The 17,214-nt window shown below is 38.7% G+C and overlaps 1 protein-coding gene across 9 annotated transcripts in view; it reads left to right on the forward strand.

Moving 5' to 3' along the window:
- Window positions 1-17,214, forward strand: part of Bod1l1 (biorientation of chromosomes in cell division 1 like 1) — a 60,651-nt gene that overhangs the window by 2,057 nt on the left and 41,380 nt on the right. For all 9 annotated transcript variants that reach the window (XM_060365380.1, XM_060365382.1, XM_060365381.1 and 6 more), the window contains exons 2-8: window positions 4,110-4,234; window positions 8,786-8,976; window positions 9,450-10,064; window positions 10,689-10,838; window positions 13,379-13,545; window positions 15,200-15,311; window positions 15,818-15,956. In XM_060365380.1, coding sequence (XP_060221363.1) covers window positions 4,110-4,234; window positions 8,786-8,976; window positions 9,450-10,064; window positions 10,689-10,838; window positions 13,379-13,545; window positions 15,200-15,311; window positions 15,818-15,956 — 1,499 coding nt within the window. The remainder of the gene's footprint in view (window positions 1-4,109; window positions 4,235-8,785; window positions 8,977-9,449; window positions 10,065-10,688; window positions 10,839-13,378; window positions 13,546-15,199; window positions 15,312-15,817; window positions 15,957-17,214) is intronic.

Below are 17,214 nucleotides of genomic sequence, written 5' to 3' on the forward strand. Positions count from 1 at the left end.
TGGGAGAAAGAAGTTGATTTGACAGTCTCAGGAAAGCTAGGCCCTTCTCTTTAAATATGCACATTAAGGTGCTGTTTTCAGTATTTCACAATGGTTTACTGTAGAGAGTCTCATGTGGTTCAGCCTTGTGCTGTGTATAGAGTTGAGAATGTTCTTCTCTAGATAAGACAAGCTTGAGGCTAGATAAGAGCGGGACTGAAAATGACACTTGTTGTCCCGGAGAGCAGACACAGTTGGGCATAGTTACTGAAAATCTCCTGGAATCGCTCAGTCTCTATTCCCTTCTTCATCCTCTCCTTTTTTCCCCTCTCCTTTAGATAACAGTTGTGTTGGTTTTAATTTAAAATATTTGGTTCTGTTGCTCTCCTTCTGGAGCTCCTGATCCCTCCAGGTCTTTCTGTCTTCCCCTTCTTTCATAAGATTCCCTGCACTCTGCCCAAAGTTTGGTTGTGAGTCTCAGCACCTGCTTCCATCCCCTGTTGGGTGGAGCCTTATCAGACCGCAGAGGAAGACAATGCAGACAGTCCTGATGAGACCTGATATGCTAGGGTCAGAAGGAAGGGGAGGAAGACCTCCCCAGTCAGGGGACTTGGGGAGGGGCATGGGAGGAGATGAGGGAGAGAGGGTAGGATTAAGAGGGGTAAGGGAAGGAGCTATAGCTGGGATACAAAGTGAATAAACTGTAATCAATAAAAAATTAAATAAAAATAAAATATTTATAATTAAGTCACATTTCTATTTCTTTCTAATATGTAAAATGAAAAAGAATATTACTTAGGACTATAGCATGTATAACAATACAATGAGTAGGCAAAAAATTGAGGTAATATTTTCTGTTTGTACAAAGGACTATCACTTAAATAGAACTCTCTAGTCTCATTTGCCGCTTGTAGGAAGTATGATATTCACAATTGAACCTGAAAGACTATCCTGCTTTCTACCTCAGTCTTACCTGTAGTGTATAGGCCATTAACAGTCAGTGGATAATACCCATTTCACACATTAGAAAGAGTCAAGACATTTGATAGCTTCCATGTGTTGTCCAAGAACAGACTGTTCAAACCAGTGTGTCTACACCAGGATGAGATATACCAATTTCTACTGTTGTTCCTGGAGCCATAAAATACTCCTGGCAGTTCTGCTGTCATCAGTGGTCCTTAACCAAGATTTTTTCTGTGGCAGATCAGGTTGACTGTCATTCCTGAAGGAGCCTTGGGTAGCTCCAAAATCCAGCTACACTACTAGCTTTTCCTAGACAAATGGTCACCAGGTATCTGAATCATGTTGTGTGGCTTGAAAACCATTCTGCCCCCCTTTACATTGATTACCAGCTGGAGATTGTAGAGGGAGATCAAGAGGCCCACCTGTCCTAGACAAGAAGTTGATGGACCAAGAAAATGAGACTTTGCTTCGGAAGGGCGAGAAAGGCAGTTTTAGATACTTTCTCAATTATGAATGGCTCCTGATCAATTAGTTCATGGATCAAATAAGTATTCACTAACAAACTTTATTACCAGACATATTTTAGAATCTGAGAGTACAACAGTAAACCAGAATCCTACTGCTTTACAGCTTATCCTAGCAGAGAAAAAACAGTAAGTAGTGTATAATCATCTCTACAAAAGAATAAAGCAAGAAAAGCATGAGAAGGCTTACTGTTTTGTTCTGGGCAAGGCTTCAGTTAAGATAATATTTGAGCTATCCTTGAAGGAATTGAAAAAAATGGATGTCTTCCAACCCTAGAGCAGAGGGAGTGCAGAAGACCTGCGGCAGAACTGCCCCCATCCCAGTAAATTCTCGATCTCAACCTAATTGTTTAAGGGTTTTCTAGTACTTAGAAGTTATTACGTTTTAAACAAAAGGTCCTGACCTGGCTTGTATCTAGATGAGGTGATAGTTCATGATCTATGTTGGACAGCAGATGTTTTGGTAACCCTAATTTTAGAGGATTTAACTCACTCTCTTTGAAAGTGGGCATGAACTAGCATGGTAGACTCCTCCTGCCTCAGTGTTGCAAATGCCGAGATCACAGACTTGTACCATCATACCCTGCTAATGAAAAAACTTAGAAACAACAACAACAACAAAATTTCCTTTGGAGAGAGTTGAAATTGGAATTTATTTTTAAGGGACTAAGAAGCTAAATGTATTTAAGTCTAATAAACACTTGTTAAAAGAAGAAATACACATTATAGATGTTAGAGAGAAAAAAATTTACATTGATTTAGAGTAAGTGGAGAGAGGCATGAATAAATAATTGGATGTGTTTTCTGGGGAAGAGAATGTAGACATCAGCAAAAGTTGAAAATTGGAAGTGATAAAAGAGCATCTCATAAGGCTAGGACCTTCAGTTCTGTGGGAGGTCATTACCTAGTTACCACAGGCAAGTGTTTTAATCACTTTATCTGCCAAGCAGTGTGGAAAAGAGCGGGACTATACCGAAAAGGGGCTAAGAATTCCTGCTTTTGCAGAGTACAGTGCCTTGCAAGAATTGTTGAGTGGTAACATGTCTAGAAGATGGCAGGAAAATGGCTGCATAATAAGCCTATTTTGGGTGCCAGAATGTTCTTCTGTTAGGATAAGCTCCGGAGGTGAGAATTTTGTCAGGTGGACAAGTAGAAGGAATGAGAATATGAGAACTGGTTGCTTGGATATATGCTTTTAAAGGAGAGAGGAAGAAGAGATACGGTTACTCACATGTATTGAAGGGGGGAAAGGAAAGATAACCCTAAAGGAGTAGGTAAGGGATTGACTTGGGTACTGAGTGAGGACCATTGCTCTGTTTTGTTTTGTTTTGTTTGATCTTGGTGTTTTGTTTGTTTGCTTTGTTTTTTGAGACATCTTTTCTCTGTATCCACCTGGCCTCTGCCCCCTGAGTGCTGGGGATTGAAGGCCTGCACGACTACCACCTACCAGCTAAATAGTCCAACTTTTTTGTTTTGTTTTTAGTAATAGGGTTTTTCTGTGTAACCCTAGCTGTTCTGGAACTCACTCTGTAGACCAGGATGGCCTTGAACTTTATCAACCTGCCTTTGCCTGAGATTAAAGTGTGTTCTCACAACCATTTCTTAACTAGAAATGACTTGATCTTGTTTTCATCTTCTTCCTCCCCCCCCACACTTTTTTTAATTTTTTTAATTTTTTGGTGGGTGTTGGGTGGGGAGGGAGGGAACAGGGAGTTAGGAGTTTGGAGCCGTAGATACTGTGGACCTTTTGGCTGACTCGTTCTTGTAGGGTCTGTACTGAACTGTGTGGAGTATTTAGTAGCTTCCTTGCCCTCTGCTCTTCAGTAATAATCTAAAGTGCTTTAGACATTGCCAAATGTGCCCTTGGGGGATCAGAGTTTAAGATAATTCCTGCTAGAGAACTACTTTTACATCAGATTTAATGTATAGTTCAGTGTTCTATCCCTGAGTAATTTCTTAATGAAAGTTAATAACTTTCATAATCTTACCATCACAGACTTTCATTATTTTGCCTACTTTGCCAGGTGTTTATTTGTGTTCAGCTATGGAACCACTGTGCTCAGATGTGTAATGAATTCCCATTCTCAAACCTCTTTGTGCATGCATGGCCTTAGTCTGTGTTTTCAACTTAATTTCTGTTGTCCCTGGTGCTCCCTTCTATAACTAGATTAAACTACCAATATATGGGTTCCCCTAATATTCTGACATTTTTCTAATCCAATTCATGTTTTTCTCCATTGGCTCTGTCCACAGAGATCAGTCTCATCCCTAGTAACATCATGCAACTTTGAAACTAATTTTCAGTGTCAAAATGCCACATTCTCAATCAAGACTTCTTCCATGGGCTTCCCTGCCTTTTTTTGTTTGTTTGTTTGTTTGTTTCTAATCCTCAAACATTAACATTTGTATCTTGTTTCTAGTTCTTTTATACAAAAAGGTTTGTCTTCTTTACCCTACTCTATTTACAAACAACTTATCTTAGACAAAAGGACAATATTTGAAAGTTATAACTGAGAAACTTTCTATCAAGTATAAGAAATCATAGGACTATTAAATATACTAAAATTATTGAACTATTATCCTTATTATATGAATTAAAGGTTTCTAGCATTTATGGTTTTTTTGTTTTATTTTTCTTTCTAGCCTGCCTATCAGAATCTGAGGCAGAGAGTTGACAACTTTGTTGCAAACCATTTGGCAACTCATACATGGAGTCCACACCTCAATAAGAACCAACTGAGAAACAATATCCGACAGCAAGTTCTGAAGTAAGTCTGAGTTAGAAAGCACAGGCTTGGGTTAAAGTGTCTCTATTTACTTTGTCTGAAAGCAAACAGATACATTCTATTGATGTAGGCAGTATGGGAAGTTTGAAGTGACTTGGTCTAGTATCATTTTGGAGTGTGGCCTCATCATTTCATGTTTCTCCTATAAATTTTAACCCTTTTCTTTTCCTGTAGACTTAGTGGTATTTAAGTATTCGAGAAAAAAGAAGTACCCTGACTTAAAGAAAAACTGTCCAAAATCTCTATGTAAATATTAATAGATAAAAATGCTATAATGTCCTAGACATTTATGACTATTTTCTTGTTTAACAAATAGCACGTATGAGAGCTCTGAAATTAAATGAATGGATGAATGAATTAATTAATTAATCAATCCCAGCCAGGTGTAACGAAAGCCTTTAATCCCAGCACTCAGGGAGGCAGAAGCAGGTAGGTCTCTGTGACTTCAAGGACAGCCTGGTCTACAAAGAGTCTAGGACAGCCAAGGCTATACAGAGAAGCCCTGTCTGGAAAAACAAAAACAAATCTCTTGATTTTATGTGATATAAAATTTTTTTTTCTTCTAATATATATAGTATGAGGCTAAAAGACAATATATGTGACCTGTCTGGTCATTTGTACATTGGCATAAGAAACAAAGAATGAAAGCTTCAGTATTTAGAAAAGTCTGGAATGTTTACTTTTGGAAAAAAAGGACAAATTTGATTTATAATCTTTTACTTGTTTTTGAATATAAATATTTGCTGAGACAAAAAAGACTTCTATCTTAGTTGTTTAAAGAGTGCCTATTCTTCCTGCTTTGACAAATATTTATATTAAAGAATATTTATAAAATATGGCTTTAAACAGGTGAGTTATCTAACCCAAGCTTATGTAGTGTGATAGTTTCAAGCCACAGGAAGCCACAGAAATGAAAACTCACTAAAAAGTTCATTTAGCCCTAGGTAATACTAGAAACCTAGAGCCTGGGAGTTTAGACTGGTTCTCCTGTGCATAAGAAAAGAAAATAGCACTAGCTTTATTGTCTGTGTTTTAAAAGCTTTTTGAGAATGTGTGAAAGAGTCCAGCTGAGATCAGAAGATGCCATCGGAAGGCTGCTTAATAATACCTGTTGGTAAAAAGTCAAAGCTGTTTCCTGAAAAGATAGGAGTCTATTGAGTTGACAGGCCAAACGGCTCCTTAATTTCACAAAGGCCTTTAATAGAACAGTAAGCAGAGTAGCACAGGAATAAGAGCTGGGAGCAGCTGTGGTGCCCGACCCACGTTTATTTGCAATGCTGCTGGTGATACAGGACTCCCTTTCAACACTTTCTAGCTTCAGCTGCAGCCCTTCTCACAGATGATGGCATTGCTTCATTACCATCCTGCTTAGAAGCCTCTTGCATTCTTTTCAGTAGGAGGGTGCCTTTCTTTTTGCAGTACTGGTGCTGATCCACTGCACAGAATCCTCCAAATCTTGCAGTATTTTATTATCCCATCTTGAGAGTCTCAAGCAGGAGACTGGTTTTTTGGATATTTTTATTTATACTTTATTGTGCAAAATTTCTCAGATGAGAAAGCTGTCATTTATTTTATTTTAGGTGAGGGAAATGTGAAAATCAGTCACTTATAATCCTAGTACCAATAAAAGATATCTTTACCTATGTTTCATGCCTGTAAATGGTAAGGAAGCCAGTGGTTATGGCAGTGGTAAGTGTACACTGTTGCTGTCTCCCATAAGTAGTGAGCTGCCTTCCTATACACTAGAGACCAGGAAAGGGAACAGCTGTATTCTTGTAACTTACCACCCACTCTTCCTGAGACTTCTGTACATTTTACCCTTGTTATCCTGTGGGTAGAGGCCTCAAAACAAAACTTCAGGAGTAAGTTCTGTCCTTTCACTATGCAATGCAGGGATTGAACTCAGGTCATGGGACTTATACTATAAGAGCTTTTAACCACTGAGACATCACGCTTTCCCCATGTGCAATGTTTTATGATAGTAATAGTAGCATATTGGAGTTTTGTTTTATTATTTTTTTTTTTTTTAGAGAAAGATTTTGTTGTTGTTTGGTTTGGTTGCGTTTTTGATTTGTTTGTTTGTATGTTTGAGACAGGGTCTTTCTGTATTACTCTGGCTGTCCTGGAACTCACTCTAGATAAGGCTGGAGTCAAACTCACAGAGATCCACCTGTCTCTGCCCTACAAGTGCTTAGATTAAAGGCATGGACCATTGTGCCTGGCTTAGAGAAAGATTCCTTAGTTTTATGCAAACTGATACTCTATGGATGAACTAGCCCTATAAATAACTATAATCTCAATCAGGTTTTCACGCACACTTGAGAAAATCCTCAGCTTATTGACTTAGGTTAAGCCATGGCAATTGCCATTTCTGTGGAACAAGTAGCCTGCTATCAGCAATTTAAAATGGATCAACTTAGTAGCTTATCTTTTTCTTAGGAGGAAGAAACACTTTATTTACTTATATATACATTTATGCTGCAGATTCTGAAAATGCTGGATAGCTTTCAGTAATCTTGACAGAATTTTAAAGAGAAGGAAGTGATTTGGTTTTATTTATGCATTTGTGTTTTTGTTGTTGTTTTTTCAGAAGTAGGAGTTGAATTCAGCTCTTCCTACATGCAAAACTAAGCACTCTATCACTGTTTGTTTGTTTTAAAATAGGATCTCAGTATGTAGCCATGCGTCTCATCATATTCTGTGTGTAGCTAGGCTGGCCTTGAACTGCAGTGCTGGAATTACAGGCATCTACCACCTGCTGCTTCTGCTCACTTTTGTTTTTATTTTGAGAAAAGGTCCAAATTTGCGAAGGATGGTCTTGAACTCTTACCCTGCAATTTCCTTGTTGCTTAAACAACTTGTAAACTTGTAGTTATCTTGCCTCATCCTCCTAAGTATCTGGTATAGGCATGTACTATCAGGCCTGCAGGTAAGTAATATTAAGCAGGGATGCACCTATGGATCTGGGGCTGAGGTACTTTCCTTTGAGGAGGCAGCTAGGGAATACCCCAAGGCAGTGAGCCTGCAAAGGGCAGTGGACCAGTAGCTCTGGACCCCATTTTACATAAGATCAGAGCTCATCTCTGTGGGAAGGAACAATATATTTAAGAGTATTTTTATTTACAGGACAAGAAGCCAAAATACAGGGAAACAGAGAAGGCAACGGAAGCAGTATTTTTGGGTTCAGTGGGTTTGATTCTTAAATTTTATGCCATTGTATTTAATGCCTTACAGCAAAACTTTTTAATGATTCTTTATTTCTGCTACATTTGCTAGTCACCTTTAAAAGGGACAAAAAAGACCTTAAAGGTATGGCAGTGTTTTTCAGATTTGTGCTCTGTTGTTTTATCTTGAAACTTTAAAAAGCAGGTAACCTACTTCATTGCATGTCAGCTCATTTTTCTTTATGTCCCACATAAATAGAATTACAGTATCACATGGTTTCTAAGTGCCTCGGGAATTGGAAATACAGTCTACACTCACTTAAGACAAGTTCACTCAGAAACAGCATTTACAGTGTAAGGACCAACATCTCCTCACCTGTTCTATCCAGGAAGATGGGTCCCCAAGAAGTAGGAGGCGACTAAGACCTGTGTCTCTCAACACTGCTCTGGGTACTTTAATTCCTCCTGGGGCATTCTAGGAAGAAATGTGTTCTTAAATCTATTTTGCTCAGCTGTCATTTTACAGAAGTGCCACTTAGATGTCCTTGTCACTCCTGTCTGCCTTCTCATTCTTCGACTTGGAGCCCCTTTTCTCCTTTCCTCTTCTTTAGACATCAAGACTCAGCTCAGTGTGACTCTCTTTGTGGAGTGTTCCCACCTTATTGTAGACATAGCCAGTAATTCTTTACTCTCCTCTTCCCCACAGTGCCTGGTGTGTATTCATCCTTAGCCTCCTGTATTTTAATGGTGTCTGTATCTTTAACCAGCACAGGGTGCAGGTCTGGTTTGTAGCTGCCTGGTGGTCAGCATGGTGCCTTTTGTGTAGAAGATATTCATAACCTACCTCTTGAATGACTAAATCATCCTGTTTTATAGCAGGAAGGTAATAAAAAGAAAGCCAGACATCTTGAGTTTATTTTTGTTTTTCTTGTTTCTTGTTTATCAATTTGAAGAAATTGTACTTTGTGTATATTCTTCACTTTAACTGGAAACTCTTAAGACTTATAAAAAGTTTATATTTTCTATTTTTTAAAAAAAAGAAAGTTTCAGAGATGAGAGATTTACTTTAGGCCTGGAACTCATCAGTCGTGTTCCAGGCATGTAGGTTGAGAGAAGTACCGCCTCCTTCATGTTCTGTACTGCTGCTGCTACTTCAAAGACCCTTTTACATATTTTAGTCTTTCTACCAGCGGACAGTTTACAGATGTCTTTGTAATATAGAATACCTAAAACCACGACTGTATTAAATTTCCCAAATAGACTATTGAATGTTGAACTTATTTATAATAGATGGTATTTTATTTTAAATGATTTATGTAAATAATGTAAAATTTTTTCTTTACTTTTCTGTCAATTTCCCATGTTTCAGATCCGGAATGCTGGAGTCTGGTATCGACCGCATTATTTCTCAGGTCGTGGATCCAAAGATCAACCACACATTCAGGCCTCAGGTGGAAAAAGCTGTGCATGAATTTCTGGCCACATTGAATCACAAAGAGGAAGCAACTGGCAGCACAGCTCCTGATGATGAGAAGCTGGATTCTTCCGTCATTACCCAAGGTGCTTTGTTTTTACTCTGTCAATTCCTGGGATCTTCATGGTCTGATTGCCTAGGTTGAGATGCTTGGCTTTTTTAATGCATTGCTCCATTTGGCTACTCTAGTGAAATTATATGTACTGTCAGTATTACTTGAATTCTTCAACTGGCATGACATTTCTTTTATGAAATTAATTTTTAAAAGCATTTTAATAATGATGAGTCTGTGCATGTGCACACTTGCTATACAAGTAGATGTAACTGAAATAGTATTCTTCTCACAATTGGAATGTGCTTGGATGTGTTGGCACCCTTCCTATAAGACACTGTATTCTCAGGAGAATGAAATTTCTGAGTATGTACACCAGCACTGTACTTCAAAGCCCACAGGAGCATGCATTTCTGCACAGCTTATTACTGTGGTGTGTAGTGTAGATGAAGTAGAAGGGTGTACTTTTTGTATAAACTTATTCCAAGTCTTGTCTTCTCCTTCAAGGTACTCCTGCTGCTGGGCCCAGTGCTAATGTAGCCAGTGATGCTATGTCAATCTTGGAAACCATAACTTCTCTTAACCAAGAAGCTAATGCTGCGAGAGCTTCAACAGAAATGTCTAATGCCAAGGCTAGTGAGAGAATATCCAGAAAACTCTCATCTCAGCCAAGCACTGACATCAACACAGACAAGGAGAGAGGTTCAGAGGATGGGGCTGAAAGAGAAAAGACTACCCCTGATTCCGGAGGGGAGGGGATAGAAACTGCTCCCAAGTCAGAAGAACCTAACGATCTCCCTTGTCCAGTGGAAGAAACTAAAAATCACACAAAAGAAAGTAATAGCTTACTCTTACCAAATAAGGATGCTCAGCAGGAAATCACTGACCAAAAAATTAAATCAACGGACAAAGGAGAAAAGAAACCAGACAGCAATGAGAAAGGAGAACGAAAGAAAGAAAAGAAGGAAAAGACTGAAAAAAAAAATGATCACTTCAAAAGGAATGAAGAAACACAGAAAGCAAAAGATGAAAAACAAGCAAAGGACAAAGACATGGAGAGCACAAAGCTTCCTTCCGAAAAGATCAACAGCAGAGCCAGGGCTGCTGAGGGCACAAAGGAAGGTACATGCACAAGTCTGCATGGTTTTCAAGATCAGAGTGTTCCTTAGAGGAACAGGGATAGTGTCAAATTTGGCTTTAGATTTTAATGATTTGTTTTGGTGTTCCATGAAAACCTACAAAACAGTAAATGTGATAAGCTGGGCATGTTGGCACACAGCAGTAATCCCAGCACTGGGTATGCTGATTGCAGTATCCAGGCCAGCCTGAACTAAAAAACAGGCCTCATTTGGGCTAGTGGAAAGGGAGGCAATAAATATTTATAATTTCTTTACTATGCCGATGTGTCTATTCACAAAGAAAACTAACAGAAAAGCCATAAACTTTATAATTTGTGTTATCATTTATTTATACTGTTCCAAGCAACTTAAGTTGTATAGGCTAATCTTCAAAATACTAGGTAACAATAATAATAATAATACCAGTTATTTAAATTTTACATGTCTGTATAACCTTACATTACAAATTAATAGTTATTTTTGCAAGTTACTCTTTTTACCTTTGTATTTTGTTAAGGTAACTGTCATTCTGATAGCTCATTTCTAGGAAATCTTCAATATTTAGGGTTTAGGCTTTGAATCTGCTCTTATGAGCAGTTATTTATTTTGTTTCATTTTCTTCTTAAAGATTGCTCTTTGATAGATTCTGATGTGGATGGTCTCACTGACATCACAGTTAGCTCTGTCCACACCAGTGACCTCTCATCCTTTGAAGAAGACACAGAGGAGGAAGTTGTCATGTCTGATAGCATGGAAGAAGGAGAGATTACATCAGATGGTAATGCCCTTTTGTCAGTGTTTCTGTGATGGTTCTTTTAAGCATTATTTGTGTTTTGTTCTAATAGCTGCTTCCTGAAAGTGTTGCATAGCAGGAGCCTGCTACCTTGTGTTTGAGGCTCTAACTGAGCTGTAGGGTTGTCTAATTAACTTTGTTCCCCAACAAGCCTTAGTTCTCCATGACCACCTTCATCATCTGAGACTACTGCACGATTGAGTGCTCGTATAGCTGCTTTTGTTTATATGACATTATGTGAATGGTACTTGGCAGAAGTGCAGTCTAGAAGGCTACCCTCACTTCTGCCACCAGTTGAAAATTTAGGGGTGCTAAAGAGCATCCTTGGAAAAACTGATTTCCTAAAAGTGCTGACAGCACACCAAAAGCTGGTACACTCGTTAGGTATGTTGGTTTGTGCCTAGAATACCAGCACTTCTACGACAGGAGAATAACTGTTAGCTGGGACTATATAGAAAGTTAGACTATCCTGCTAGTGTTGGTATTTCTCAAATACCACTCCACTCAATTATGGTTGATCCAGCTAAGGAATGCAGTCAAATCAGAGAAGGGATGGAGTACATAGGGTCAAGTTCAGAAATGTTCCAAACAGGAACCAGCTGTATATCCTCTCTGGAATTGTGGGCAACTTTACTTCCTTCACATGCATTTCTATCATCTGGATAAACTATGATCAACCAGAGAAGTGCACCAGAACTTACTTGAAATTCTTACTTGGGCTCTAGGATATAGTTGTAATGACCTGCCTGCCCTTACGTCTCTAGACCCAGGAGGTCTTGTTGCAGGACCCAATACCCCTCCTCCCTCCTAACCACAGTAGGAGGAAACCAGGAAAAGAAAACCAGGAAGGCAGAAACACATCAGTCAAGTACAGCATTGTGAGGGTCTAGAGATGATTTCTCAGAAGCCTATGAAAAACGTCCGTCCTCTGGACAAAGCTGAAATCCTTGTTATACAGGTTACTCGTCAGCTAACCATTCCTTAGTGATTACTGGGTTCTAGGGACTGTACTGATGTCTTTCTGTGTCTTAACTCCAGCAACCCTGGAAGAGGCACAACAAAGGAAACAGGTTTGAGGTTTGTCCAATCCAAAGTCACACGGCCACCGAGCAGCAGGGCAGAAATCAAGCCTGACTCTGCTCAGAGACAGCAGCACATCATGTTCCTCTTTGCCTTGACATACTCTTGTCAGCAGACAGCACTCTTTGCATTTTCTGCTAGCTTTAGATGCCTAGGAAGAAACTCAGGGAAAAAAGCAGACCCTTCTAAATCCACAGATATTTTTCATAAGCTAAATAGCTTATGTGTATGTCCAGGAAACAAAGGTACGTATTAAGAATAGGTGCAGTAGAGCACTCCAGCTATGATGGTGGTCCTTACTGTACTGCCCAAGTGGAAGGGCTAGTCCCCAGCCTGTGAACTCTGCTCTTTCTCTGCTCATGCTTTGCGGTCTGCTGGGATGCTTTCTTGGCTGGAGCTAGATTTTATATGTATATTCTAAGATATAAGAAGTTCACTAAGAGCAATAAATAATAGGAAATAAATATTCCTTTATTCCCCTTTTCTACTGTGTCAAATGGAAAGATTGCCTTCCTAATGTAGAGGTTTTAGTGTAAGGTATAGGAGCTGTGATTGACTCCTGCCTTTTTCCTGAACTCACAAGTAGGCATTAATATATCAAGTGTGAGCTGAGTGTGGTGTAACACACCTTTAATCCCAGCACTCAGAAGGCAGAGGCAAGGGGTTGTCTGAGAGTTCGAGTGTATCCTGGTCTACAGAGTGGGTTTAAGGAAAGCCAGGGAAAATAGTGAAGTGAGACCCTCTTTCAAAAAACTGAAAAATAAACAAGATCTCAAGTATGCTTTAAAGTACAGCTTTAAGTGAGTTTCCTCAACTTAACAGCGATAAATAAAAAAAACCAAAACATTCACATCAAGTCCACTGACAAGAATTAACTGTTTGTCAAAATGCATTGTTTAAAACAACTGATAAAAGGAAGAGTAGGCTAAGATGGTTCCAGCAGCTTCGGCTAAGTGGAGTTAATAAACCAAAATGGAGTGCACAGTAAAGGGAAACTTGAGCTTAGACTGGCAGAAACCCTCTACTAACCTCTGAATGAATGCTGCCCATCAGTTCCTAATCAGGTAAGGCCCAGCAGCAGTCAGTCTATAGAGTGTGTACATGGCTTCCATGTTGAGCCTGCAAAAGCACACAGCTCCAGGGTAAAGTGGAGCCTCTGTACCACTTCAGCAACGAGCCTATCCTGCTCTTCCTTCAGATCAGCTCTGTGCAGCTTTTGTCTGTGCTTCTTCTTTAATAATACAGAAGTCTAATTTTTCTTGGTCTGCCTCTATATGTGAGGTGAATTGTTTTTTAAACTGTCAGTTTCTGAATTTCTCCTACTGACACCCCTTCAGACTTTTAAATGCACTTGAAGTATATTGGTGCCTTTTGCTACATCTACAGTGTGTTGATCCTGCTCTAGTTGACAGAAGTGCTCACTCTTTATATTGACTTCTTTCCAGATGAAGAGAAAAACAAACAGAGTAAAGCAAAAACGCAAACTAGTGATTCTAGTGATGGAAAAGCCAGAAGTGTACGGCATGCTTATGTTCACAAACCTTATCTTTACTCAAAATACTACAGTGACTCTGATGACGAACTCACAGTAGAACAACGGCGGCAGTCCATTGTAAGTCCAGTTGATCCCTTGCTGATTTAGCAGTGGTTCTAAACCTTCCTAACGCTGTGACCCTTTAATACTATTCCTTATGTTGTGGTGAGCCCCAAACCATAAAATTATTTTTTGCTACTTCATAACTGTAACTTTGCTGCTGTTATGAGTTGTAATCTAAATATCTGACAGGCAGGATATCTGATACGTAACTCCTGTGAAAGGGTTGTTTGTCCCTCACAGGGGCTGCAGCCCACAGCTTGAGAACTTCTTCTTTGATTTAGCCTGCTGCAGCAGGTTAACAAAATTTGAATAGTCATCTGTGCAAGGTACTAGTATGCGCAGAGCAGATGTGGTCTTGCCCTCAAGGGGCTTGCCATGGAACTACATAGAATAGGCACAAAGGTATCACTGTTACTAACAAAAGTGAAAAAATGTAACAGTTTCATATTAGGAAAATGTTATATCCATGTGGCTCATTTCATATCAAGATACAGTGTGCAGTTAGTGTAATATTGAGGGAAATGCACTCCACTGATTTCCTGGGTTTGAAAATGCTTCCAGTTATCATGCACTATTCAATTATTGAATGCTTTTTAAGCAAAATTCATTAGTTTTTAAATGGCTTACAATTTAAGGGACATAAAAATATGAAAATTTTCTTATATCAAAATGAAGGGATTTATAGAATTAATTACTGAAGAAAACACTGCAAAGTGTGATTGCTAGCTAATGTTCCTTCCAGGCTTATTTCTTGGAGAAGATAGTGGATAGGAGCTGTGCACCTGTTTGGGATTTTTGAAATTTTTGAGCTTTGAGCCAGAATAGGATAGTAAGAATAACAAAATAATTGTGAACTTCCCTGGTTGAAATTCAGCCAGCAGAAAGTCCCAACACTACAGATCAGGCCAAGGATTGAAACCACCAAGTCAGATTGGCTGTAGAACTTAAATCTACATTTCAATTGTTCCTGTAGAAATAACTGAGAAATTCTGAAGACTTACCCATTTATGCTTGATATTCATGTTTTTATAGGTGTATTTCCTCTTTTAGTTGTAACAGCTAATTTGTTAAATCACGTTTTCTCAGATCATGCCTTTCGTTCTTCAACATTCTAAAATACTAATTAAGTTTTCCTACCTGTGCCTTCTATCATCTGGTAGCTTCCAAAACAGGGCAGTCATACCCATATCTGTATATACATACTTAACGTCTATTTCCTTTTTTTTTTTTTTTTTTAAGATTTATTGAATGTTTTGACTGTGTGTATGTGTGTACCTAGTGCCCACAGAGTTTAGGTGTTGGATTCCCTAGAACTGGAGTTAGTGATGTTTGTTAGCTATCATATAGGTACTGTGAACAAACTGGGTCTTCTGCAGGAGCAGCAAATGTTCTTAAACACTGAGCCGTCTTTTCAGCCTGATGTATCTGTGCTTTTGTTTATCCCATTGATGTATAAAAACATCAGAAGAACGAACTAAACTTTGTTGGTTTGGGGGCAACTTTGAATATTTGGAGGTCACACCTAAGGCCTCATATTTGCTGGGCTAAATCACTACCTCAGAGATATACAGGTTGTTTGTTTGTTTGTTTGTTTGTTTGTTTTCACATATGTTCTCTCAGAGTGTCTTTCCTTTTACCTGATAATCTTTGGGCAATTTTATGGTTATAGGCTAAAGAAAAAGAAGAAAGAGTTTTAAGAAGACGAATTAATAGAGAGAAACTTGAAGAAAAACGAAAACAGAAAGCAGAAAAAACAAAGTCTTCCAAAACAAAGAGCCAAGGTATAGCAGATATTACTGTTACTTGAGAGCATCTTATACATATCATTATTTTCTAGTTAGTCTCATATTGCTTGTGGCACATGCATGTATAATAAAGTATGGAAGCAAGTTGTTCTGCAGTAATGGTTGAATGGATTTTAGATTTAAGTAGTTGAGTGTTTCTGGTGACGATAGTACAGCTAGCCTATGCTTCACGTCATCTTTGCTTTTCCCTTTCCTTTTCTGTTACTGTCTTCAATGCTGGGGATTGAATTCAAGACCACAAACTTGCTAAGTACAAGCTCTGCCCCAGAGCCATACTACAGCCCTTATGCTGACATTTATCAGGCACAGTAAATACAATAAAATTGAAGTCTGTATTTCCTAGCAGAAACTGAGATCTGTTCAAAGCTATTATAATAATGATTATAAAACCTTAATCAAAGGTAAATATAGCATAGTTACAAAACCGTCTTCTGAAATAAAGCTTGCTCATTTATTTATTTGTTTGTTTATTTATTTTCTAGGCAAAAGTAGTGTGGACCTAGAAGATTCATCAACCAAGACTTTGGAACCCAAAGTCCCAAGAATTAAAGAAGTCCTTAAAGAACGGAAAGTTTTAGAGAAAAAGGTAGCCTTAAGCAAAAGAAGAAAAAAAGATTCAAGGTACATTTTTATATGCTGTGTTGTGTTTGTCACACTAGTGGTGTGCTTTCAGAAGAACAGCTTTGAAAGTGCTCATAAGCCATCTTCAAAAGTAGCTGGATGTGGTATAATTCAAGTTCCTGGGAGACAGAGGCAGTGGGGTCTTTGTGATTTGAGGCCAACCTGATCTTCTTAGAAAGTTCCAGGATATCCAGGACTGTAGAGAGAGACCCTGTCTCCCAATTAAAATTTTTCTTAAAAAGTTTGAGAGGTTTTTTTTAATTTAATCTACACTTTGATGGGTTCTGAGTTTCTGTGTTAACTTCCATCTTTTGTACAAAGAAACGTCTCTTTTGAAGTCTGAGAACTGCACTAACCCATGGGTGTAGAAAAACAGCCCTGGAACTGTGGCATTGAACGCATAGTAATCCTACCTAGGCCTCTTCAGGGCTGGAATTAAAGGAATATGCCATCACACCTGGTTTTTTTAGAGATAAGAATTTATAGGGCAGTTAGATGTTATATCTTTTCAGCAACATAATGGTAGTATGTTCACCCCCAGATCCCATGAGCCTCCCAATTATGCATTTTTAGTTAAATTTACACTACTAGGCTTGTGTTTGTTCTTGTTAATCATCCTTTAATCCAACTAGAATGTGGTTAGTTATCTTTCATGCAACTATTGCGCCTATGAGTATGTCCTGCCATGCTGCTTATTACTATAGCTCACAAGGTCCACAAACTGTTTTTGACTCCCTCTAACCCCAGGAGCTTTCTTGGCACCTTCTGGACCTATGACATCTAATCAGCAGGGACAAGTAGTATCAGCTTGATTTCTCCATGTCCTGTGACCAAGATGTGTGGTGTTTTCAGCAATAGGATCTTACCATCAAGTTATGGTGGCAACCAAGTTCAGTGCCAATAGCTAGTATTGTTTTGGGACTCTCTGAGACCAGCAGCTTGAGGGAAGGCATCTCACACATGGTACTTCTAGGGGAAGCATTATCCTCTGTGTGTTCTACACAGGAAGCAGCTTTACCTGATGGGCCATCTTGCTGACTTTGACAGAATTAGCAGAAACTGATACACCCATGGGAATGATTTGTACTACAACAACAAAATAGATAGATAGGTAGGTAGGTAGGTAGGTAGATAGATAGATAGATAGATAGATAGATCAATCTGTCAGAAGAGAGAGAGAGAAAGTAGTCATAGAATGTTTCACTTTGAATAACATAGATGTTACTATGTGTTTATGAAGGCCTTGGAGTTTTCTTTT

This window comes from Meriones unguiculatus, chromosome 12, assembly GCF_030254825.1.
Source record: "Meriones unguiculatus strain TT.TT164.6M chromosome 12, Bangor_MerUng_6.1, whole genome shotgun sequence".
Taxonomy (NCBI): domain Eukaryota; kingdom Metazoa; phylum Chordata; class Mammalia; order Rodentia; family Muridae; genus Meriones; species Meriones unguiculatus.